The sequence below is a fragment of the Notamacropus eugenii genome, chromosome 5 (genome assembly GCF_028372415.1).
Source record: "Notamacropus eugenii isolate mMacEug1 chromosome 5, mMacEug1.pri_v2, whole genome shotgun sequence".
Taxonomy (NCBI): domain Eukaryota; kingdom Metazoa; phylum Chordata; class Mammalia; order Diprotodontia; family Macropodidae; genus Notamacropus; species Notamacropus eugenii.
Window position 1 is genome coordinate 6,165,557 of NC_092876.1, and position 26,031 is coordinate 6,191,587.

The 26,031-nt window shown below is 42.8% G+C and overlaps 1 protein-coding gene across 3 annotated transcripts in view; it reads right to left on the reverse strand.

Annotated features, from left to right (window-relative positions):
• Positions 1-21,307, reverse strand: part of LOC140508223 (uncharacterized) — a 61,197-nt gene extending 39,890 nt beyond the window's left edge. Inside the window, exons 1-4 of one of the 3 annotated variants that reach the window (XM_072616009.1) lie at positions 21,018-21,307; positions 17,303-17,403; positions 6,930-7,056; positions 6,313-6,402 (exon numbers count right to left, since the gene is read on the reverse strand). In XM_072616009.1, the coding sequence (XP_072472110.1) occupies positions 6,313-6,402; positions 6,930-7,056; positions 17,303-17,359 (274 nt within the window). In that variant the 5' untranslated portion in view covers positions 17,360-17,403; positions 21,018-21,307. Of the gene's footprint in view, positions 1-6,312; positions 6,403-6,929; positions 7,057-14,745; positions 14,886-17,302; positions 17,404-21,017 lie in introns of those variants that run through there. The other 2 variants (XM_072616007.1, XM_072616008.1) reach the window with 2 other exon arrangements.
• Positions 21,308-26,031: the final 4,724 nt, after the last annotated feature.

Consider the following 26,031-nt stretch of genomic DNA (forward strand, 5'->3'; position numbering starts at 1 on the left):
AAAAAAATATGGCATTTATGTTAAGAGATAAAATGAAAAGTTTTACTAAAAAGGTTAACATATAGAAGAACAGGATGGAAAATGGTTTTTCAGAAATATTTATAGCTACAGATGATTTTGTAATTTTAAATAACTTTCCCAAAGATTTAATTGTAAGAGTTATAATTGATCATCTGAAGTGCCTGGAGACACAGCTTCAGAAATACTTCCCTTCCAATTTTGATTCTAAAAAATTAAGTTGGGGTCATAAATTGAAATTAAAAATATCAGTCATCTGCTATTAAAAGTTCAAAAAGGATTTGCTGAGTGAAACAGGTTTAAAACTTGACTTGGCTAAAAGTGATTAAATGAATTTCAGCTTGGGATTAGGACAGAAGTTCCAATAATTTCTGAAATGGCCCTAAACATACTTCAGTCATTTTGTACTATGTATTTATGCGAAGTGGCATTCTCAACAATGATTATAAAATCAAAATCCCAATCAACTCTAAAAAATGTTAAAGATGCTCTCCATCTGCAGTATCAAATATTCCACCAAGATTTAATTCTTTATGTACAAAAGAACAAGTACATCCATCTCCTTAGTGTGCAAACTTGCTTTCATTTTTAATAAATGATAAAATGCTTTGTATACCAAAGAACTGTTTTAAAATAAATTTCTCTATGATGTATTATCAGTAATGCTTGATTTGTATACCCATTTAAATACCCACATACCCAGAGTCAAGTAAAAATTTCTCTAGAGAAAAGGGGTCACAGATAGAAAAAGTTGAAGAAATCATATTCTAGATCATGTCTCAATTTTTCTCACAAGAATTAGAGGGAAGACTTTTATCAAATGCTTTGCTAAAAGGCAAAGATGAATTATATTTACAGCATTTCTCTATTCTATAAGGAGAGCAACCCTGCCAAAAAGGGAAATAAGGTTAGGCCAACATGACCTTTTACATCTATTGATCTTTCCCTAAAATCATCTCTTTTCTGAGTCCATCCTGCCACCTCTCCTGCCCAAGGAGCAACCTGTTAGAACAACAGTTAAAAGTAAAACAGGAAGAAAGAAAGCAGGTCAGCAAAGCCATATAACCAGTCCACCAGTGTATTCTGGGGCCTGTTCTTGATGAAAGAACACTGGCTCTTGGGGATCACTCCTTTCTTTTATGGATTTTTAGTCACCAACTCTTTAATAATATGTCTAAGGATTTTTTAAAAAAATTCTTCTATTTGTTTTTAGTGTTCTACAATCACTTCTGTATATCTTAGGTTTCTTTCCCTTCCTTCCCCCTCCTTCGCTGCTACCTGCCCACTCCCTCCCTGAGACAGTATACAAGTTTATATAGGTTCTACACGTACATTCCTATTAAATACATTTTCACCTTAGTCATGTTGCATAGAAGAATTAAAATAAATGGAAGAAATCATAAAACAAATGGAAACGTAACATAAAACAAAATGGTCTGCTTCATTCTGCGATCGAATTCCATAGTTCTTCCTCTGGATGTGGAAGGCATTTTGCCTCAAGAGTCCATTGGGAATTGGATTGCATTGCAATGAAGTGCTAAGTCTACCAGAAAAATTCCTCGCACACTGTGGTTGTTGTTGTGTACAGAGTTCTCTTGGTTCTGCTCCTTTCACTCAGCATCAGTTCATATGTCTTTTCAGGCCTCTCTGAAGTTTTCCTGTTCATCGTTTCTAATAGCACAATAGCATTCCATTACATTCATATACCACAATTTATTCCATCATTCCCCAATTGATAGGCATCCCCTTGATTTCCAGTTTTTGACCACCACAAAGACAGCTGCTATAAATATTTTTGCACATGTGGGACCCTTTTCCAATTTTATCATCTCTTGGGGATACAGTCCTAGAAGCAGTATTGCTGGGTTGAAGAGTATGCACATTTTTGTAGCCCTTTGGGCATAGTTCCAAATTGTTGTCCAGAATGGATGGATCAGCTCACAGCTCCACCAGCAGTGAATTAGTGTTCCAACTCTCCCACATCTTCTCCAACATTTATCATCTTTCTGTTTTGTCATGTTAGCCAATCTGATAGGTATGATGCAGTACCTCAGAGTTGTTTTGATTTGCATCTTTCTAATCAGTAGTGATTTAGAACATTTTTTCATATGATTATAGATAGCTTTAATTTCATCCTCTGAAAACTGCCTGTTCATATCCTTTGACGATTTATCAATTGGGGAACAACTTGTATTCTTGTCCATTTGACTCAATTCTCTATATATTTTAGAAATGAGGCCTTTATCACAGACACTAGTTGCAAAAATTTTTTCCCAGTTTTCTGTTTCCCTCTTAATCTTGGTTGCATTGGGTTTGGTTGTGCAAAAACTTTTTAATTTAATGTAATCAAAATTATCCATTTTGCACTTCATAATGTTTTCCATGTCTTGTTTAGTCAAAAATTTTTCCATTCTCCATAAATCTGATAAATATACTATTCCTTGCTCCACTAATTTGTTTATAGTATCAATCTTTATACCTAGATCATGTACCCATTTGGACTTTATTCTTGTGTACAATGTCAGGCATTGGTCTATGCCACACTGTTACCCAGTTTTCCCAGGAATTTTTGTCAAACAGTGAGTTCTTATCCCAGAACCTGGGGTCCTTGAGTTTATCAAACAGTAGACTGCTACATTCATTGACTACTGTGTCTTGAGTACCTAATCTATTCCACTGGTCTACCCCTCTATTTCTTAGCCAGTACCAATTGGTTTTGAAAATTGCTGTTTTATAATACAATTTGAGATCTAGTAGAGCTAGGTCACCTTCCCTAGTATTTCTTTTCATTAGTCCCCTTGATATTCTGGACCTTTTGTTCTTCCAGATGAATTCTGATGTTATTTTTTCTAACTCTAGAAAATAATTAGCTGATAGATTGATTGGTATGACACTGAATAAGTAAATAAATTTAAGTAGAATTGTCGTTTTATTATATTGGCTTGGCCAACCCACGAGCAACTGATGTTTTTCCACTTACTTAGATCTGACTTTGTGCAAAAAGTGTTTCGTAATTGTGTTCATATAGTCCCTAGGTTTGTTTGGCAAGTAGACTCCCACATATTTTATAGCGTCTACCCTGGCTTTAAATGGGATTTCTTTTTCTATCTCTTGCTGTTGGGCTTTGTTAGTAATACATAGAAATGCAGAAGATTTGTGCGGGTTTATTTTGTAACCTGCAACTTTGCCAAAACTTTGTTTATTATTTCAAGTACTTTTTTACTTGATTATCTGGGATTCTCTAAGCATATCATCATATCATCTTCAAAGAGTAATAACTTAATTTCTTCTTTGCCTATTCTAATTCCTTCACTTTCTTTTTCTTCTTTTATTGCTACAGCTAACATTTCTAGTACCATACTGAATAATAGTGATGATAATGGACATCCTTATTTTATGTCCAAGGATTTTTCCAGGAACGAAAGAGAAACTCAGACACAGAGTTTGTGTGCTTTATTTTCTTTCATCTTTGATGAACGGGGACAACCATCCCCAGTTCCAGAGTACCTCACATCGATCTGCCCCTGCTTTCCCTGCTCTGGGATGGACAGTCCTTAAGGCAATCCAGGTGCTCTCTCTGCCCTTACCTACTTGGGGCCTCAACTCCCTATTAGCCATATTTATTCTCTCCTTTCCAGCATAACCAACATTCTCTCTGGCAAAGAAAAAATAATAGAAAGAAGAGGAGAAAAGCTTTTCCTTCTCTCCATCACTGCTATCACTGTCCCATCCACCCCAAACAGAAGAAGGCCGACAGCTTCTGGGATTGTCCTGTTCACCCCAATGTAGCTTAAAAAGAACACCAAGGCCATCCTTTGTGATCTCCAGCTTTCCTCACAAGTTCTAACTCCTCCTGCGCTCTCACACCCAGGACACGTCTTATGTGACTATACCCATCTTGTCATTCATCCTTGCCTCCACCTCGCATACATCTCTGAATGACATTTCAGCTGCATCATCCCAGGCCGGCTGGGCCATTGAGGAGGCACCACAAGTAAAAGGACTCAGTGAATGCTGACAGCAGTAGGCCTTTCTGGGGATGACTCAAATCTCTCAAGAGAAAGCTCAAAGAGGAAGAAGATGTGCAGAGGAGGGAGCAGAGGGAGCACAACCAGGATGGTCACGAGACCCCACAAAATGAAGGTAACATCCAACAATCCAACACCAAGGGCAGGACCAAGCAAAGCCACAGTGAGCAAGCAGCAAAGAGAAGCCAGACAAACAGGGAGGGATCTGGGACAAACGGAGCACACACAGAGTGCTATCTACATGGAGGATGGCCCGAGGCCTGGGGAAGCTCTGAGGCTGGTAAAGCCAGTTTTTACAAAGAAAGGCTGGCTCTCCCTCCAAGCGATGGGGGTAGGACAGGCCTCAGATTCACTAACCATCATCCTAATCACTCAGGAGGCTGTTGTTTAATCATGGCCTGCAACCTCCCCAATCCTGGGTGGTGAAAGCCCCCTCAATCCCAGCCCTTCTAGGGAGGAAATCAGGATGTGGGCAGGGGAAACAAGACAAGCCTAAAGCTGACTGACCATAATGGAGAGGCTCTGATGCTCATTCTAACTTCTGTTTCCTTGTAGTTCACTAGAGTGGTCTCTAATGAGACTTGCCTATCCATTGTCACCCAAATCCCCACTTCTGCCATCACTTCATGAGCTGCCCCTCCCCCTGCAAGGACTGGCCCTTAAGAATTAAGGGCACAATGCTTTGTAGGACTACACACAGATGACCTCTATCAAACTGCTTGCTGTCTCTGGGAGTGGGGAGGGGAAGGAGGAAGAAAGAAAATTTGGAACTCAGAATTTTAAAAATCAGTGTTTAAATTTGTTTTTTGCATGTCATTGGAAAAAATGAAATATTTTTAAAAATCAAGAGTGCATTCACCTCTGTCTTTAACTGTTGAAAATACAGAGTCCCTCTGTTTTCATTCTTGTTATATAAGGGACCCCACTTTTCTGAGACTGTGAGTAAGAGACAGGGGATGGATATGCCATCTGTCTACATTCATATCTACCTTGCAGCCCAATCCTGCAGGATCAGTGGCCCTCCTCTCTCCTTATCCCACTGAGGGGGCTCTCCATATCTGACCAGATGCCCCCAGTCACAGAAAACTGGATCTGGCCATCCAGCCATCCAAGGCCCCCAAGGCCTTCCACACTTCAAACATCAAAGGGTGGCAGCTGCGGATGCCACAGGGCACAGAGTGTGGGGCCTGCAGTCAGGGAGACCTGAGTTAAAATCTGGCCTTGGACACTCCCCAGTTGTGCAATCAGAGGCAAGTCACTTAATCCATTTGCCTCAGTTTCCTCATCTGTAAAAAAGGGAGACTAACAGCACCTACATCACAGGGTCATTGTGAAGAACTCATGATACAACATAGAATCTGGGATATGACTGACAATCAATAAATGTTATTTAGCCATAATTATTATGGAATTGACCCCCAAGTCATTGTGGTCCAAACCTCTCAGATAACACCTAATATTAAAACCTGATTTGCCCCTCCCCACGGGCCCAGAACCCTTGAAGTAAAACTGCCTGTGGCATATTTCAAAGGGTCAGTGGGTAGGAGACAGAGGGATGGGGTAACAACATCAATGAGAATGAAAAAAGAACAGAAGGAACCTCAATAAAATACGTGAAGGGATAGAGAAGGGCCCAGGCAAGAGGGACAATGTTGGTGCAGCCACGGAAAACTGGTGCCAATCTGAAAAGCAAGATGAGTCCAGCTTCCCACCCACATCTCTTTGTCCCATTTGCTGATCATAGTCAAGCTCCTAATAAAGAACACTTATGGCAGGAGGGCTGGACCATCAGTCCAGGAAGCTTCTGAATAAGGAAGTCCCTTTACTGTGGCAGGTCTCAGAGGAGCACTGAGAGGTGAGGAGCCCCAGCCAGGATCACACACTCAGCAGGAGGCATGGAAGGCAAGAAGGGAAGCCACATCTTGGTTTCGAGACTGGCTCCAAGCGCACGCACACACACACACACACACACACACACACACACACACACACACACACACATAATCTTTTATCAAAATACATTGCATTTGTAGTTAAAGATATTTATAGAGAGACATTTATATATACATATATATATATATATATATGTGTATGTATTTCAAAGGAAAAAAGACCTGTAATGCCTACCTGCTCAAATAATTAAATGCAAATCATTTTGCAAACATTAATGCCCTACGTGGAAGACAAGAAAAAAAACAAGGCTGCCTAATGGTCCAGCTGAAACGGTCCATGATTCCACACACCCATCCACTTTTCACTCACTCACCTGGGTCTCTCGGGACCTCTCCTTTGAGCATCCATGGAGCTTCTCCTCTCTCCAATCGGGAGATCACATCTGGTTTCAAAACTGGAAGCCCTGATCATGGAGAGAGAAGTGAAGTCTTGGGGACAGAAAACTGTCTCAGAATTTTATCTTGGTCCTTTTCTCTCCAGGGAAAGGACCATGCTGAGAAGGCCCAGAGGTCAGGCCTCAACCCCTCTTAGGGGATGAAACCCAGACTTGATTGGGACTCAGAGAGACCACTGAGCCCCCAACTGCCAAGAAGAGAGGATCTTCTCATTTTTTCAGGCCTCACGGGCCCTGAGACTGAGCAAGAACTTTTGACCAGGGGAGACAAAGAGTTGGGAAGCTGGAGCTTCAAGGCCAATTATTACAAAGGAGGAGCATGCCCACCCATAAAAAGCCAAGTTCTTCCCCTGGGGAACTGAGAGCAGAAACATGGCTTGCAGGACCTTCCCCCAGTAAATGTGCTGGACCCCAGTGCTGCAGAAAAATCTCCAGCTCACAAGAGCTCATGTATCACTTGCTGGTGTTTGCCAAGTGAGAAGCAGAGACATTCCAGTGATCAGAGCCCAGCTCAAGGGAGAAAAGGGTGTCCTTACCCAGGGAAACAAGATTCTCAAAGGTCTCCAGCATCACCTCCCTGTACAGGGCCCTCTGAGCAGGGACCAGGTGGCTCCACTCCTCCCAGGTGAAGTCCACAGACACATCCTTAAATGTCACAGATTCCTGAAACATCAAACACATCTCTTCTTACCCAAGGACCTTTTCATAGTTCTTTGGGGGAGATATGGAGTTGATAGGAGGAAATTTGGGGATAGCTTCTTACAGAAGTGAGTTTTAAGCATTTCATGGCAGATATTTATTGAGTCCCTACAAATACCATATGTCTCATTTCGTTCTTGACTCAAAGTAATAGAAACGGTTCTTTATTGTTCAATTTAATCTGGAAAAATCATCTCCCAAAGTGGTGTCCTAGCAAATCATGCCCTTTACTCTTGAAGAAACAGATCAATCAATCAAAACCATTGGCTTCTGTCTTCTAGTTAGGTACACAATGTTAACATCAGCAATCATTCTAAATGCATTAATTCCTCACCAGCTGTACTGAAGTAATCATTCTTCCTTACTCATCACCCTGTTCTGGGAAGATTTGTTTTTTTAAAATTTTTTTTTAAAAACCAGTATGCCCCAAGTGGTATACTATAATATGACTCTTCTTCTCCATTCAAAAAGAGGACCCTGCTGTGACTCATGGGATACTATTCCCTTTGTACTATGTGGGACCAGAATAAAATTCTCCCCATTTATTTGAACAAATATTTACCAAAAACCTATACACTATTTTAGGAGTGGAATGAAATACAACATTAAAGAAAACACAGCCCTTGCTTCCAAGCAGCATATACTTGAGGGTACAGAGGCACGCCAAACACAGAAACAACTGTAATACACAATCAGGGGTCTAACAAAAGTACAGCTTGTGCTTAAAGTGGCCCATATGGAGGAGCCAGGAAAATAATGCACATGGTAACTTCTGTTGCTGTTCAGTCATTTCAGTCACATCTGACTCTTCATAGCCCCTTTGGGATTTTCTTGGGAAAGAGACTGGAGTAGTTAGCCATCTCCCTCCCCAGCTCATTTATAGATGAAGAAACTAGGGCAAACAGGGTTAAGTGACTTGCCCAGGGTCACACAGCCATTAGGTGTCTGAAGTCAGACTGGAGTTCAGGTCTTCCTGACTCCAGGACCAGTGCTCTATCCACTGCACCACCTAGCTGCCCCATACAACGACCACAACAATGCAGCTGGAAAGCACAAAAAAACAACCTAACTGCTGCATGATCATAATGGACACCATATTGAGTGCTCTTAGGCCCTTTCTGCCCAATGGCTCTCAGGTAGATGGCCATCTTACTGTGGAAGGATTAACCTATTAGCAAGAATAGCTTTTTCAATAGCAAGAAACCTTTTCAGCAATGACTGAGAGACCCCTCTATGAAGGTCACTGGACAATCTATTTCCTTTAACTTTACAGAGATCAACAACGGAGGCATCCCTCACCTCTTTTTGCCATATAACCTAGAACATTTCAGTCAGTTTTTGTATGAGCAATGGACCCCCTACCTTGTAAATCTCAGCTTGAATAGAATCAGCACCAGGTGATTCACCACACTAGAGGAGCTTAATGACACTCAAAACCTCTTCTTCAGTTGGAACCTTGGCTAGAGAGGGATTTGCTTCAACCTGACTGATGATCATGTGTTGAGAATACTATGGAAGTCCTCAGTCCATTTCTCCAGGATCGTGTCCTTATCACTAATCAATGTGGCTCCATTAGCACTGAGTAGTTGTGATGCACCATAGGTTTTTGGTCCAATAGCTTTCAGGGAATCATAAAAGCACTTTGGGTTGTTACTGCCAGTATAAAACTGAATTTCACCTGCCTTCTTACTGAGCCAAGGATCCTGCATCTCTCTAAGCTTCACTTGTACTTTACTTTTGATGGAATTAAATGCTGCCTTCTTAGAGATGGATGAACTATCCTGCTGGTAAACTAGCAGGTTCTGAATTTCCCCTTCATTTTCATCAACCATTCTTGATGTTTGCAAGTGTTCTGAACCACATGAATAAATGCAGTGCTGTACACCAATCTCAGAAAGTTGCCCACTCTTTTTCTGCTCCACTGTTGCTGACTTTGTGTTGGCTCAACTTTCCCTCCAAGTTAGCGACAAACTGTTCACACTTGGAGAAGTGCTTTAGTCTGTTGACATTAAGTGTTCTGGTAGTCATCTCGCCTTTAGGCTGCCAGTTTTGTTGAATGTGCAGAGAGTAACTCTATGATCAGTCCAACACTCTGCACCACACATTGCCTTTGTCACTCTCACATTCTGTCTCTTCTCCTTACGATGACATAGTCTATTAAATGGCAATGTTTGCTGCAAAAGTGCATCCACGAAGTTTTATTGCCTTTAATTAAATGGAAGAGACATTCATGACAAGGTCATGAGCTGCACAAGTCTTCAGTAGTAAGTGCCCATTGCTGTTGCTGTTTCCACCTCCATTCCTCCTAAGGACTCTCTGCCATGTCTGAGCTTACTGTGGTGTTAAAGTCACCGGAACTATAAGCTTGTCCTCTTTTGGCACATTAATGACAAGGGTCTCCAGGTCTTAACAAAATTTTTCTTTGACCTCATCAGGTTTTCTCACGGTGGGTGCCTAGTCACTGATGATGGTGGTGTGGTGTTTTCCTGCAAGTGGCAATCACATTGTCATGAGCCTGTGATTCACACCTTTTATTAATCATACGACCTTGCTGACTAGATTGGTTTTCATTACAAAACCTATGCCAGCTTCATGGCACTCCCCTTTTCTGTGGCCACTCCAGAAAACCACGTATCCAGCTTCAACTCCAGTAAGCTGGTCTTCACTTGCCAGCCTTGTTTCACTCAGGGCTGCTTTTGGATGTGATAGCTGCTGAGTTCTCTCACAATGAGAACTGTTTGCCTTTCAGTTCTACTGGATTTCATGTTGTCCATAAGCGTGCACATATTCCATGGACTGATGGTGAGTGGAATCATCTTTGCAGAAATCTTTGTACATTTTTTGTAGGTGTTTTGACTGTAGGGTGGGATCCCTTCCTCTCTCAGTAAGCAGATCATGAAGAAAATTTTTAGGGCATTTTTTCTTAGCCGTTTCTTCATAACATAAGCAGTACAGTCCTTAAAGGGGGCTCAGACACTCTGGGAGCTGCTGAACCCCACTGTTCCTTCAGTCCAGTGACTGAAGATGATCCTATGGCCTGGGCCACCTGTGTGCAGGGTTTTGACTACAGCTCCTAGTGTACTCACACCTGCTGCTTTGTCATTTCCCTGTTCCCACAGGTCTTTGAGATAGGTAAAAGTGGTGAAATGGCATGGGTGATGTCTTTTGATTTGTATATAAATTGGATTTAAGTGCGGCATAGTTGAATGAAATCACTGTTCCCACTTTCTCTTTCAAAGTCATAACAGACCAGGGGCAAGATGAAGTCAAGATGACTGGTGATAGCTTGGGATTCTGTGGATGACTTTGGCATCTTTAATGTTTAACCAAACTCTAAGCACTCCATAGTGCCTGCTTCAGCCACCTTCATGGCCACTGGAACAAATTGTTCTCATCTACTCATTGCATTAGGTGACATCTTCACATGCTTGGGGTAGACATTTCCCTAACTCACCAAAGGGTTTGAGACCCCTCAGTTACTCTCAACCTGGTTAAGCTTATCTGCTGAAGTGGTTTACATGGCTGTGGCCACTGCATGTGCTAAAGCTTCTTCAAGTCACAGGTGATCAGGTGGATCAGGTGGACAACAAAGGTGGAAAGCAGCCCTGGAAAGGGCTTGACAGTCCTCATAACAAAGGTACTAGTCTTCCCTGAACCCGTACATCCCAAAAAATGCAGCACATGGGAAATCACCCATTATCTCCCTCTGCCCCCCAGCCCACTGAAACATTAATCAACAAGAAATTGGAACCACAGGAGGAGACCAGGCCTGAGCTGTTCCTCAGCACAGGATGCTTGGATGGGTGTGGGGTGTCTCTGGGCCTGCCTCTTTAGAGGGCTGCCCCTCAAGTCCAGGGACACAAAGTGAGTGAACTGCAGGCAGGGCTGTGACAAGAACACATCTTGGGTGGGAAACAGAGGACAGTAGGTGAAGTCCTAATACACAGTAAAAGACACCTGCTTCTCCCACCTTCCCTTCTGTTACTCTGACACTCTTCTTGATCAAACTTACAATCCATGGGGCCTAGGCCTACGGTATAGTGGGGGTGGTGAGGATGACTGTTATTTGCCCTGAATATTTGTCTCATCTCTCACCACTAACAATGGACCCTAACCTGGCTATCCCACTCTCTCATTAGCACAAGCTCAGGGAGTATGTGTGGTCAGCCTTCTCTCTACATCTCCATACAACTGTCAACACTGATCCTCCAGTCTCTTTGCACTCTCCTTTGACATAATCCAATTCACATATATGAAGCACCTATTATGTGCCAGACACCATGCTATGGACTAGGGATACAATTAGGACAGTCCCTGCCCTTAGGAAGCTTACAATCTAACCAGAAGGATAAAACACAAAGGGAGGTAGAAAAGTGGACGAGGGAAAATGGGGGAGTAAGGGGGAGGGGATGCCAGGGGATACCTCTTGCAGAATCATTTTATTCTGTGAAGTTGAAACCACATGGAACAGCAGATGCAAAGTGAGTGAACTGAGTCAAATGTCTGCCCTCTATTAAGGAAGGAACTGGGGAGAGACTGGGACTCCAGCCTCCAGTCTGAGGGTAGTGGAGTCAGTCAAGGTTGGAGTTAGCATCCTGGTGAGGAGATCTGAAGTGCTGAACTTACCCTGAAGGGGTCTGCTTTGTTCTACAACCAAGCCAATCTCCAAGCACAGGAAATCTCCTCCTGAAATACTGGCCACTCCAAATGTTCCCATCAAGCTCTCCCTACAAGAAATCCGTTATATCTTTCCCAGGATTTTTGATAATCTTAGAAATGGACATTTTATTTCTCCATCCTGCTCCTGCTGTCACCCTTGTGGATTTCAACATCAGTGCTCATGGCTCATCTGACTACAATGTCCTCACTTCCCTCACTGATTCACACAGACTCTCAGAATTTGAAGGAACCTCAGTGGTCTATTCAAACTGATGCCAAAACAGGAATCCTATTTAAAGTCCCTTCATCTGCTCTTTTGCTCAAAGACCTGGAGTGAAGGGGATCTGAGTTTTTGCTTCTCCAGTTTTTTGAACTCATTTTCCTATGATTTAGCCCCAAGGCCCTTGACTGTCCTCCTCTGGATACTCTCTAGCTTATCCATGGGATGTATGGAATGTTCAGTAGACCTATCACTTCTAGTTCGAGGGACTGATGATCCCTTTCAGGGCTGCTAATCCACCTTTGGTGTCCACCTGATTCACCCAACTCTCACCTGTGGCTCCAAGAACCATCTCAATAGATGGGATAAACCAGATTTAGGATAACCGGCAAGCCTCAAACTCATTGGTGACTTAGAGGGATGTCTATTCTAAGCAAGTGAAGACTTCCTCCAGTGGAATGGGTAGACGAGGACAATTTGTTCCAATGCCCAGGAAGGCAGCTAAAGCTGTGTAGTGCTTAGAGTGTGGCCAGGCATTGATGGTCGTCCACTGCATCCTGAGCCATCACCAGTCACCTTGACTTCTGTCTTCCCTCTGAACTTTGATAACTCAGGAAGAGAGTAAGGTTGATGACTCTGTGCAACTCTGCCTCACTTAAATTTAACTTGTGCAAATCAAGACATAACCCATCGTCCATCCTCTTCGAAAACAAAGGACCAAACAACAACAGCTTATCCATGTCCTTCTTAAACCCTGAGCCCCAGAATTGAACACAATGCTCAGATGGGGTGTGATAAAAGCAGATGACCTGCAGTAGGACATCACCTCCCTATTCTAGCAAACTCCTCCTCTTCTCTCTTTATGCAACTCAAGATTCTATTGGCTTTTGGGAGTTCTGCATCACATGGCTGACTTCTACTGAGCTTGAGGTCCACTAAAACCTCCAGATCTCTTCTAGAAATGCTGCATAATCATGCTTCCTTTGCACTTAGTAAGCACTCAGTGACATTTTTCCTGTCTAAGTAAAAGATTTTACATTTAACCCTTTGGCCCACCAAGACACTTGTATTCTGACCCTGTCATCCCTCCCGGCTTGGTATCATCTGCCACTGAGATGAGCAGGTCACTGACACCTTTTTCCAAGTCACTGATAACAATATTAAACAATCCAGCACCAAGCACAGATTCCTGAAGCACTCCACTGGAGACCTCCTGTCACAATGGTACCGAATCATTAACAGCTAGCTACACTTTGTGTACAGACATCCAAATGGCATAATGGCATAGTCCGTATCTCTCCATCTTCTCCACAAAAAAGTACAAGACATTTTTATCAAATGTTTTGCTAAAATCTAGGTAAACTCAATGCCAGCATTTCTCTCACCTACTACTTTAATTGTATTGTCAAAACAGGAATGAGGTTGGTCTAGCATAATCTGATCTTGATAAAGCTATGCTGGCTTTCTTCTCTGAGTGTCTCTTGTTGATCCATTCCAGAATTTGCTGAGGATTCAAAGTCAAGTTCATGGTCCTACAGTTTGCAGTTTCTCTTCATTTTATATTTCTTTAATCAGGATATTTGCCCTTCTCCATGTGTTAATACTCCCCATTTTCAAGGACCTTTTGAACATCACTGCCAATGACCCAGTAATGATATTTGCCAACCTTTTCAGTACTCAAGGATGTGGTTCATCTTGGGCAGGTGACTGGGATTCAACATAGGCAGTGAGCTCCTTCCAGTTAGTGAGAATCAGATCTGGAACAGAATTTCCTTTGTTGGCTCCTAGACCTTTGAAGGATGAAATCATCACTAAGGCAAGTCAAGGGGTAACTAGCTGCTCTGCTTCTAGCAGAGAAAACTAGTATTCTTCTCATCATTTGTGCCAAGCTAAGTCAGATGACCCCCTTCACCTTGACCACCACCTCCCCTCAGACACTGAGGGAAACAGCGTAGGAATCTGAGCCCAAGAGCCTTGGGAATGATAGAACTTCCAGTCTAGTGTTCTCAGCCATCATCCTGGAAGCAGCCCCTATGGAGACACAGCCTGAAGGTGCTACAGTCACAGCTATTGAAAATCCAGGAGACTTCTGCCACTGCCGTCTCTGGTACTGTGCAATGGTTCAGCATCAGAAAGGGGTGTGATTTTATTAGTGGAAATGTCATGATAGAAGAAACCTGATCATTTGCTTTGCTGCTGCCCCCTGAGACCTGCCCTCTGACTTGCAGCTGAAACCTTCCCTGAGCTGTCTCCACCATTAGAATTGGAGCCCTTTGATGGCAGGGACTGTCTGACTGTTCCACCGGTATCCCCAGAACAGTGCCTGGCACACAGAAAGCACTTAATACTTCATCCATTTATGCATTACCACCACAGCACGTTTATGTGCCAAACTTGTATCCATTTCCCACCTTCATCTGTTTCCTCTTTCTATCCAAGTGATTTGTAGCAAATATCTTCTATTTCTTCCTCCTTTGACTTTCACCTGAATAATTCCATTTTTTTTCCTTCTTTTCATGAAATTTCTCAAGACCTTACCTTTTTACTGCATATTCTTATACACCGTATACTATACACTGTGCACTGAGGTACAATACATATTATACAACATTAATATACAAAACTACTCTGCTCTTAACTCCTTTTACCTATCTTGCTTATTTTCAATAAATTATACCCAATATATAGAGCAGGCATGGCTTTCATTTTACCAATTCTCCATAATGCCTATGAGGTCAAATGGGTCACCTTGGGTTAGATTCTCCAAATCTTACCTATTGTCTAAACTTTGAGCTTTTGGTTAGAGACATTTGAGGCCATGGATTTTATTGCTGGCTCCCTTCTTGGATTTTTCTCCTGTAAATTTCTGGGTATCTCAACTATCTTTCCTTCATGTCATCACTCCCTAGGTTACCTAAATTGGAGAATATACATAGGTAGTCATCTCTCTCTCCCTCTTATTCTTTTTTAAGTCATTTTGATTAGAGTTGCAAATGTATTTATACTAGACTTTTTAAGTGAACCCCATCTCTAAACAATATTTTTTCCTAGAAAATAATCTGTTATCTCTATATTTTAAGGCATGGTCCAGGAATCCAAATCCTGTTTTTCAGGTATCATTTTCTTAGCCAAATGTTGACTTCCCAAGTCATTTTTTCTCTTCTACATCCATTGATTTCAACAGTTGACAGTAATGACAATACAACCTGTGTTCCTATGGTCTTGTTTCTTGACCAAGATTTCCATAATCATGGACCATACTTTTTAACATCCTTCTGGAAGTATCATTTATGAATGGTTAACTGTCACCCATGTTTTTAAGTCTTGAAACATTGTCTGTTATGTCCAGGATACAGTCATGGAAAGACAACAGATTTCTCTATTGTGTTTTATCAGTATAATAGGTGCATAGGGTATCCTACCTATAGTGGAGGACCTCATATTTCTCAAGTGGGAGTGTAAACACCTTGCTCATTCTCTGAACTCGTTCATTCACTATATTGTGCTCTCACACCTGCAGGTCTAGGTTTCCAGAGAAGAACTAACTGCTAGAATGTAGTTATACTCATATACTGTCAAGATCCTAGGAATTAATGACATTGTGGGGAAATATACTGCCCCCTCCATTCATCACTTTAGCTATTGAATCCCCACCAATGCATTTTCATTTACACAAACCATCTATTCACAATGACGACACTTTTAGAAATTAAACATAATCCTTTACGTAATAAAGCAGAATTCATGATATACCAAAGGGACCTATATTTTAAAGCAAGTGCATGAATAATATAAGACACTCCTCTTCCAAAGGGCATATGAACTATGATCACACCACCCTAATTATCTTTGGCATGTGAGAGGGTCACTAACCTCCTTTTATTATTAATGCTGGCATTATTCATAAAATAATTAAATTATCCAGAAATTATATATCTCAAACTTTTAAAATGCCACATTTTTGCACATAAAATAATTATCAGGATTGTATTTTCCTCCATTTCTTTCTTTAGTATTGATATTTTTTAGTTCCCGTCTTTTAGGTCAATACTTTGTCCCTACAATTAATTTTGTTTAATGACAATGAAAATATTAATGACTGACAAAGCCAAAGTGGAATGCTGAAAAATGGGACCAAGAGTAGCCCCAGGGAAGAGACATAAGAATGAGGCTCTCTCCCTTTAAGACAGAGGCTGGGGGTGTTAGGTAGGAGAAACTTCATAGATTTGGCCAGTTGGTCACTGGTCACTGGTCAGTTCTAATGGACTGGTTTTTCTTCTATCTCATTCTTCATTATAACAGATGGCAATTTGCATGAGAATAGTAGGGAAATGAAAACAATGAAAAAAAAACATGCATAAAATGGAGAAAAGTGGAACTTCCAGACCCAGGGAAGGCACAGCTTTTCTGTCCTGTGCCCTGGTCAGGTCCCATCTAAAGTCCTGCGTTCGGTTCTGGGCACCACAAATTTGGAAGGATTCTTGGACAGCTCCCTCGGGTAGGTAAGGAAGATGAAGAAGGGTCTTGGGCCCATTCTACAGGAGGACAAATTAAAGAGATGGGGATGTGAAGTCTTGGGGAAAGAAGACAAGGGGGTGGGGGAGGGTATGACAGGTGCCCTCAGGGATATGAGGGGCCATCACAAGGAAGAAAGGCCAACTTTGTTCTTTATCTCAAAAGAGGGTGAATGAACCACAGAGAAATGGAGAACAAGAGTCAACCAGTCCCAGGTCATGGATCTAGACGCCTACCTTCCAGGCTCCTGGCATGACTAAGTATGGCTCTGGTATGGGGATGTGGGTGTCTGGCACCCCAGCTAGAAGGTGGTATGCACCCTGACTGCATGGCAGTCTCTCCCACTCCCTGGTGATCCCTGCTCTGGGTTCCAGAAGTTCTGGGGCCTTATGCTAAGATGGTGCACTTGAAAGATTCCCCATTTGGGAAGCAAGCATTTCATTCCCTCAAATAAAGGCCATGAATGGTGTTGGATGCCCAAAAAGGCTCAGTAATTCTACTGAATGGGAGTCTCCATGGGGCCCTGCTCCTGGGACCTCAGTGATTGTGCCTGGATGTTAAAGAGAGCTGGTGCTACCATCTCTAAAACCTCAGTAACCAAGTTTAAAGCTTAGCTTTGAGTCTGTCAGTTTATATTAGGGAAGGATTCCAGCTAAAATGTTCCATGAAGTCAATAGTATGCTTCAGTACAGTCAGATCCTTCTGGGGTAGAGTAACAGAGGCTGGGTGCCTGGGTGAGCAGACAAGACCAAGGTCCAAGGAAATGTGCTCTGAAAAGGTAGGACAGAGAGAAAGTGAGAGGAAGCTAGAACTCACCTCGGGCCTGACTGTCAGCAGCTCAGACGTTATTTCCTCATCCCCTTCCTCCTCCATGCTCCAGTTTGGGGGAAAGTTGGTGTCTAGAGAATCTGGCAGGGCTGCAGGTGGACAAAGGAAGAGTCATAAGGGAGACCTAGGATGGCTTGGAGCTCCCAGGTCCCAGGGTGGAAGGTTCCGCCCAGCACTTGCCCAAGTCCAAGAGGTACCAAGGAGACTACCTAGGCTTGGAGGGAAGGGTCAAGGATGCAGAGCTATGAACTGCTGAGATGCCAAGTCTGTGCCTGGGGCTGCAAGACTCCTCTCTGGTCTCCCTTGCTCCAGTCTCTTTTCTCTCATCCCATACTCCATACAATTACCCTCTTGATAGTCCTAAAACACAGGTCTGACCACAACACTACTCAGACAACTTCACTGGTTCCCTACTGCCTCTAATCGAAAATATAAAATCCTTGAGACCTCCAGAAAGACAATTTAGTATTAAGCAAATAACAGGGTTAGTGCAGAAATATCTTTTGCACGACTGCACATGTCTTTCCACAGCCAATTGCTTGCCTTCTCAGGAAGAGAATCTGGGACTTAATTTTGTTTTTTAAATTAAAAATTTTGGTGTGAGAAAAAAATTAAAGTTAAAAAAATTAAATGTAGAATTATACAAATAAAGTGACTAAAATGTTCCTGTACTTTGATCCAGAGATAAATGACTACGTATATAGCCCTATGAGATCAATGACAAAAAGGAAAGCCCCTGTGTATCCAGAAATTTATGTGGTTTTTTTTTCCATGTGTGGTAGTAAATAACTGGAAACAGTGTGGGAGGCAATGATCAGAGAAAGGCTCAATAACTTATGGTACACTAATGAAATACAATATTACTGCACTTGGAGAAATAATGATCATGAGAAATACAAAGAAACACTGGAAGACTTATATGAACTGATGTGGCAGGAAGTCAGCAGAGCCAAGAAAGACACAACAACTCGGCCAACATCAATGGAAAGAAGGGCAGCCATGGAACAATAATACAAATGGAAGTTCTCTCAAAATTATGGAGGCCAAGCTTGACTCCAAAGAGGAGCTCTGCCGAATGGGAGACCACGGTTGTGGAATACTGTAAATAACACCAGCTTTCTGGATGTCACTTGGTTTTGTAGACTTGTGTTTTCTTCCCCTTTTTAAAAGGTCAGGAACATGAGAGATGGCTCAAAATGAGGGGGAGCATACATATAATGGGAATTGTAGGTGATGTAGAAAAAAAATCAATAAAACTGTACTCCAAAAAGAGAAATAAAGAATAAGGCTGCCACCCTCTTTTACAGATATTCCTATTACTCCCCTTCCTGAAACCTACCTTCCAGTCAAAGGCACATGCTATCCCACCTTGAAATACAACCCCTACATTTCTGGTCCATTTCACCTCTGAGCCATCCCTGGTCCATTTCACCTGGTCACAGCATCTCCTGTCCATTTCACCTCTGAAACATACCTGGTCCATTTCATCCTCTCACAGTATCTCTTGTCCATTTCACCTCTGAACCATCCCTGGTCCATTTCACCTGCTCACAGTATCTCTTGTCCATTTCACCTCTGAAACATACCTGGTCCATTTCACCCTCTCACAGTATCTCTTGTCCATTTCACCTCTGAACCATCCCTGGTCCATTTCACCTGCTCACAGCATCTCCTGTCCATTTCACCTCTGAAACATACCTGGTCCATTTCATCCCCTCTCACAGCATCTCCTGTCCATTTCACCTCTGAAACATACCTGGTCCATTTCACCCTCTCACAGCATCTCTTGTCCCTTTCACCTCTGAACCATCCCTGGTCCATTTCACCTGCTCACAGCATCTCCTGTCCATTTCACCTCTGAAACATACCTGGTCCATTTCATCCCCTCTCACAGCATCTCCTGTCCATTTCACCTCTGAAACATACCTGGTCCATTTCACCCTCTCACAGCATCTCTTGTCCCTTTCACCTCTGAACCATCCCTGGTCCATTTCACCTGCTCACAGCATCTCCTGTCCCTTTCACCTCTGAACCATCCCTGGTCCATTTCACCTCCTTACAACCTCTTTTGTCTCTTTCACCTCTGCAGCATCTCTCCAATATCTCTCCTTCTCTCCTGACACAACCTCCACACTGATACAGGGCATCATCACCTCATACCTGGACTACAGCAATGGCTGCTGGTGGGTCTTGCTGCCTCAAATCTCTCCCCACTTCAGTCCATCCTCCACTCAGCAACCAAAGAGATTTAACTAAAGGGCAGGTCTGACCATGTCACTCCCTACTCAACTCACCTGGCTCCCTATCACCTCCAGGATCCAGTGTAAAATCCTCTGCTTGGCATTCAAAGCCCTGCATAACCTGGCCTCCTTCCACTTTTCCTGTACTTTCCATGTACAAGACCCTCCCTCTCTCTGCTCTGGGCATTTTCTCAGCCATCTCCCAGGCCTGGAACATTTTCTCTCTCCTCTGCTCTGACTTCTGCCCTCCCTGGCTTTCCCTTCTTCATGAGACTGGTACCTTCCCTCTGTTGTCTCCAATGGATCCTGTCTCCAGCTTGTTTGTACCCAGTGGTTTGCTTGATATCTCCCCTGCTAGGCTGTGAGCTCCTTGAGGGCAGGGACTTTCACCTCTCTTTGTATGCCCAGCACTTACCATGGTGCCAGGTACACAGCAGGCCCTTAATAAATGCTTACTGATACACTGGCTTTCTCAATTCACTAGACAAAGTTTTTTGACAGTTATAAGATGGCATCTAACCAGTGGACAAATGACATAAATGAATGACATAAAATAACAAGTTATTTCTATTTGGGTGGGCATGGCTAAGGTGAGATTCCATGATACAAGTGTCAGCTCAGAACTGGAAAAAAAAATGAGCTGAGCTCCTGCAGCTCCCCTGTGTCTGGAGTCCAGTCCTTGGTGTCCATTCGGTTCCGAATACCTGCACTGAGCACCTTACTATGTGCAAGGAGCTGGTCTGGGCAGGAGGGATGCAGAGAAAAGAAGGAATCTGTCCAGGCTGGGAGAGGCCAAGAGGAGCACAGATAAGGGACTACAATGGCCCCAGCCCCAGCCCCAGCTTGACCGCAGGCAGCTGGGGAGGTGGAGGGGGCTGGTTATGTTATTAGTATATAGGGGCCTGGCTTCAGGGGTCTGGATAACCTGGATTCAAGCTGAACCCCTAACATGGGGAGGCTCCCAGCAATCCATTTGCAGCCCAAACCATGCCCTTCCCCACAGGTGAATCTGAAAGCCTGTAAACCAAAGAGGGATGCCTGGAAGTCAATGAAATCACAGGCCAGACCCCAAGGTAAGGAAGGGGCTGGTGGGGGGAGGAGGGTGTTTATAGAAGGTTTGGTCCAGGGGCAGGGCACCCAAGGGAAGAGTTTCGGGAGGCTAAAGCAAAGCAGTGAGGAGGAATAGTAGGGGAGGCGGAAGGAACAGCCTGTGCAAAGGTCCGGAGGCTGGAGATGACTCCAGAGTCTGCCCCAGAACGTAGGAGAGGGCAGGAGGCTGCAGCCGATCACGGGGGCTGGGAGAGGCTGGCACTACGTCCTCAGGAGGGCCATTCCCCCTTCCCCCCGTGCCTCAGTGTCCTCATCTGTAAGGGTCGCTGGGCTGGGCTCTTTCTGGACCTGCGCTCCCGCCCCGGGGACACCCCCATTGGGCCCCGTCCGCGCTCACGACCGCAGACCCTCACCTGTCCCGCGCGATGCCGGAGGCTCAGCGGAGCTCAGGGAGGGAGGCCATGGCGCACGCGCGCTCCCTCCCAGGGGCCCTGACCGACGGCGCTCCAGGTCCTGCGGGCGAGCGCCGAAGTCCCGGCCTGGAAGAGTGCGCCTGCGCACAGGGAGCCCGGGAACTCCGGGTGCACGAGCCCCTCTGGGCCGGGCTTCTCACTCGCGCACTCCCGCCCTCTCTGTGTAAAGGGAAAACGTGGGGCTGTCAACTTCCTTTCCGTCACCGGACTGCTGTACTACTATTCCCAGAAAGCACTGGGATAGAGGATGGCGGGACGTAAGGCGGAAGCACGCGAAGGGAATCCTGGGAAATGAAGTCTTCTCTGGTTCTTTCCCCACATGGCCAGCGCGGGCGAGATGCTGAGCCAGAGCCTGGCTGGGTCCTGCCCGTGCCGGGATCCTTTTTCTCATTTCAGCACCAGGGGGCGAGGATAGCTTCGTTTTTCCCCCTTTCTAAACATGAGACAGAGACAGAGAGAGTTTTTTTATATATTTTAAATATATTTATACATACACACATCTACATAACATACATATATGCGTGTTTATATTTTAACATTCTCTTCTTTTTAAATTTGAGCTCCGGATTCCCTGCTGAATGAGAAGGAGAACTATATATATATAATATAATATAATATAATATAATATAATATAACATAATATAATATAATATAATATAATATAATATAATATAATATAATATAATATAATATAATATAATATAATATATAATTGTAAAACCATGTAAAATATTTTTCCAAATTAACCATATGAGAAAAAAACAAATTAAAGCAAGCAAGAAAACGCGACCTCGATCTGCACTCAGAGAGCCTTTGTCCATTACGAGTTCTTTGGGATTGCCTGGGATCACTGTAGTAACTGATCAGACAAGTCCAGATCGTCTTTACAATGCAGATGTTCTGACAGTTCAGTGACATCTTGCCTTGTTAATTCTGAAACCACCACCTGTCATATCTTAAATCATGACAGTACTCCATTACATTCTTACCCCCAACTTGTTCAACCATTGCCCAATGGATGGATATCCCCTCAATTTCCAATTATTTGCCATCACAAAAAGTGCTGCTATGAATATTTTTTTTTATAGGTTCTTTTCCTTTTCCTTTGCTCTCTCCAGGATACAGAGCTAGTAGTGGTATTGCTGGGTCAAAGGCTATGTCACAATGTTTGGACCAGTGCACTACTCTAACACTTCAGTAGTGCGTCTATTTTCCCTCATCCCCACCAGCATTTGTCATTTCTGATAGATGTGAGGTAGTAGGTACCTCAGAGCTGTTTTAAGTTGTCTTTCTCTAGTCAATACTGAGCTAGAGGGGTGTATGGGATACTCAGAGGAGAACTGAACCTCTGATGTGAGATCTGCTGAGCCCTTTTCAGGGCTGCTCGTCCACCTTTCACCCAACTATCACCTGTGGCTCCAAGAAGCTGTAACATGCAGAGCAGCCACACCCTGGCAAAACTGTCTTAACAGATAGACCACATTGAGGGCAACCAACAGATCTCAAACTCATCAGTGAGTTTAGGGGATGACTACCCCAAGTATATGAAGACTTTCCCTGGTGGAAAGGGTGGATGAGAACAAGTTCTTCCAATGGCCACAAAGGCGGCTGAAGCAGGCACTGTGGGGTGCTTGGAGCTTGGTCACACATCAGAAAAGCCAAGAATCTCCTCTTCTGATAAGGAACACCAGACCCAGCAGTATGCAGCCCTGGGCAAAAAGGAACCAGCAGATTCCCTCCCAATGAGTGCAGAAGTAGTGGGGCAGGAAATCACTGGCTGTGGGCTGGTGGTCTTGATTTCAGTTTCAGGCCAAAGGGGACAATGAAAGGAGGGTATGAGGCCAGAGGCACAATTCTCCATACCCTGGGATTAGAGATGATTACAAAAAAATAAATAAATTAATAAGCTGCTACGAAGGAAAAAATGAGCATGTAAAGGAGAAAGACAAACCATAGAAAGTTACTTTGGGAATAAGAAGATTGGGCTTTGTCTTCCAAGGAAGATACTGAGGCAAAGAAATCCTCTTTTATCCTAAAAAGTAACATCAAATGGTCACCTGCACAAAAGGAATTCATAGAACTTTAAAAAGATTTTTAAAAATCAAATCAGAGAGATTAAGGAACAACAAAGACAACTAAGAACAATCCAAGAAAAACAAGAAAATTGTGAAAAGAAAATCAACAAATTAGAAAAGGAGATCCAGAATCTTAATGAAGAAAATGACTTCTTGAAAATCATAATCAGGCAAGAGTAAGCCATCAAAGTCATAAGAGACCAAGAAATAATAAAATGAAATATAAATAGAATAGAAGAGAATGTGAGACATCTCATTAAAAAAACAACAGTTCTGGAGAACATCTCAAGAGGAGAAAACAAGAATAATCAGACCACCCGAAAGCTATGATGAAAAAAAGAATCTTGATACAATAATACAAGAAATAATTAAATAAAATTGTCCTGAAGTATTAGAACAAGAGGGGAAAGTAGAAATAGAAAAAATCCACCTATCATCCCTGAAAGACTTCCTACTTTGAAAACCTACAGAAATATCATAGTCAAATTCCAAAATCCCTAGCTCAAGGATAAAATATTTCTTTTTTTCTCTTTTGATTTTTTAAAAAATATATAACTTATTTATTTTTCAGTTCTCAACATTCACTTCATATTCAACTCATCCTCTGCCCTCTGGCTATGTGTATATATGTGTGTGTGTATACATACATACATCTATGTACATATATACCTACACATATATGACACATATACATACATAGCCACACACATACATGTGTGTATGTGTATACATGTTCCCTCTAATTACTTTAATATTGAAAAAGGTCTCATGAGTTACAAATAACATCTTTTTATACAGGAATGTAAACAGTTCAACTTTAATGAGTTCCTTAAGTCTTCTCTTTCCTCTTTATCTTTTTGTGTGTCTCTTGGTTCTTGTATTTGAAAGTCAAATTTCTATGCACCTCTGGTCTTTTCAACAATAATGCTTGGAAGTCCTCTATTTCATTGAAATTCCATTTTTTCCCTGAAGTATTATATTCAGTTTTGCTGGATTCTTGATTGTAATCCTAGCTCCTTTGACCTCTGGAATAGCATATTCCAAGCCCTTTGATCCCTTAGTGTAGAAGCTGCTAAATTCTGTGTTATCCTGATTGTATTTCCACAATACTTGAATTGTTTCCTTCTGGCTGCTTGTAATATTTTCTCCTTGATCAAGGAACTCTGGAATTTGGCTACAATATTCCTAGGAGTTTTCCTTTTGGGATCTCTTTCAGGAGGTGAGCAGTGAATTCTTTCCATTTCTATTTTATCCTCTGGTTCTAGAATATCAGAGCAGTTTTCCTTGATAATTTCTTGAAAGATGATCTCTAAGCTCTTTCTTTGATCACGGTTTTCAAGTGTGATTTTTAAATTATCTCTCCTGGATCTATTTTCCAGGTCAGTTATTTTTCCAATGAGGATATTTCACATTGCTTTCTAATTTTTCATTCTTTTGGTTTTGTTTTATAATTTTGTGGTTTCTCATAAAGTCATTAGCTTCCATCTGCTCCATTCTAATTTTTAAAGAACTGTTTTCTTCAGTGAGCCAACCTCCTTTTCCATTTGGCCAATTCTGCTTTTTAAAGCATTCTCCTTATTGACTTTTTAGACCTCTTTTGCCATTTGGGTTAGTCTCTTCTTAAAGTTGTTATTTTCTTTTGGAGTCTCCATTAGCAAGCTGTTGACTTGCTTTTCACGATTTTCTTGCATCTCTCTCATTTCTCTTCCCAATTTTTCCTCCACCTCTCTTACTTGATTTTCAAAGTCCTTTTTGAGCTTTTCCATGACCTGAGACCATTGCAAATACTTTTGAAAGCCTTGACCTTGCTATCTTCCTCTGATTGTATGCTTTGCTCTTCCTCATCTGAAAGGATGGAAGAAAATACCTTTTCACCAAGAAAGTAATCTTCTATATTGTTATTTTTTCCCCTTTTGGGGCATTTTCCCAGACAGTTACTTGACTTTTGAGTCCTTTGTCAAGTGGAGGGTATATTACCCTAGGCTTTAGAGATGTTGTGTAGCTGTTCTCTGACATATCTCTAGGGACCTGTAAGTCCTCACTTCCTCTAAGGTGCCCCAATCAAGGGAGAGGAATTTACTCCTCTCCAGGCCTGTGCTCTGGTCTGTGAGCAACCAAAAGCACTCTTTTCTGCCCTGAACTGCAAGTAGGATTCCCTCTCCCCAGCCACCACCAGCTCTGCTATGCCATATTCCTCCTCACCCCAGGACCTGGCATGTAGCTGCTCGATTCTCCCAGGGTCTTTAGGCTGAGGGTTCCAAAAGTGGGCTGCTGCCACCCTGGTGCCAGGGCTGAGGCCTGATGAAGCTCCCCTCTCATCCAGGTGAAAGAGCTTTCTTACTGACTTGAAGCTGTCTTTGGCATTTGTGGGTTGAGAAATCTGGGAACTGCAGTAGCTGCTGCAGTCTTGTCCTTGTTGCATGGCCCAGGTTGGACTGTACTCTGCTCTGAGCCCAGTGTGATAGACCTTTTCTGTCTACCTTCCAAACTATCTTGGGCTGGAAATCTGTTTCACTCTGTCATTTTGTGACTTGTACTGCTCTAGAATTTGTTTAGTTATTTTTACAGGTATTTTAGGGGCTGTGGGACAGAGCTTCCTTCTACTCCACTATCTTGGCTCTACCTCCCAAGGATAAAAAATTTCAAGCAACAACAACAAAAAAAACCAATTTAAATATGGAGGTGCCACAATCAGAATCACTCAAGACATAGCAGTGCCCTGACCTGCAGGGCCAGTATGAGTGGGGAGATCGAGGAGAACGCCTACCTGAAGGGGATGGGTGAAAAGAGGAGTGAGACCAAAAAGGTGGTAAGCAAGGTCTGATTTTATTATCAGGGCTGCAAACTTATATAGAGAAAAGACAAAGAGATTCCAAGCA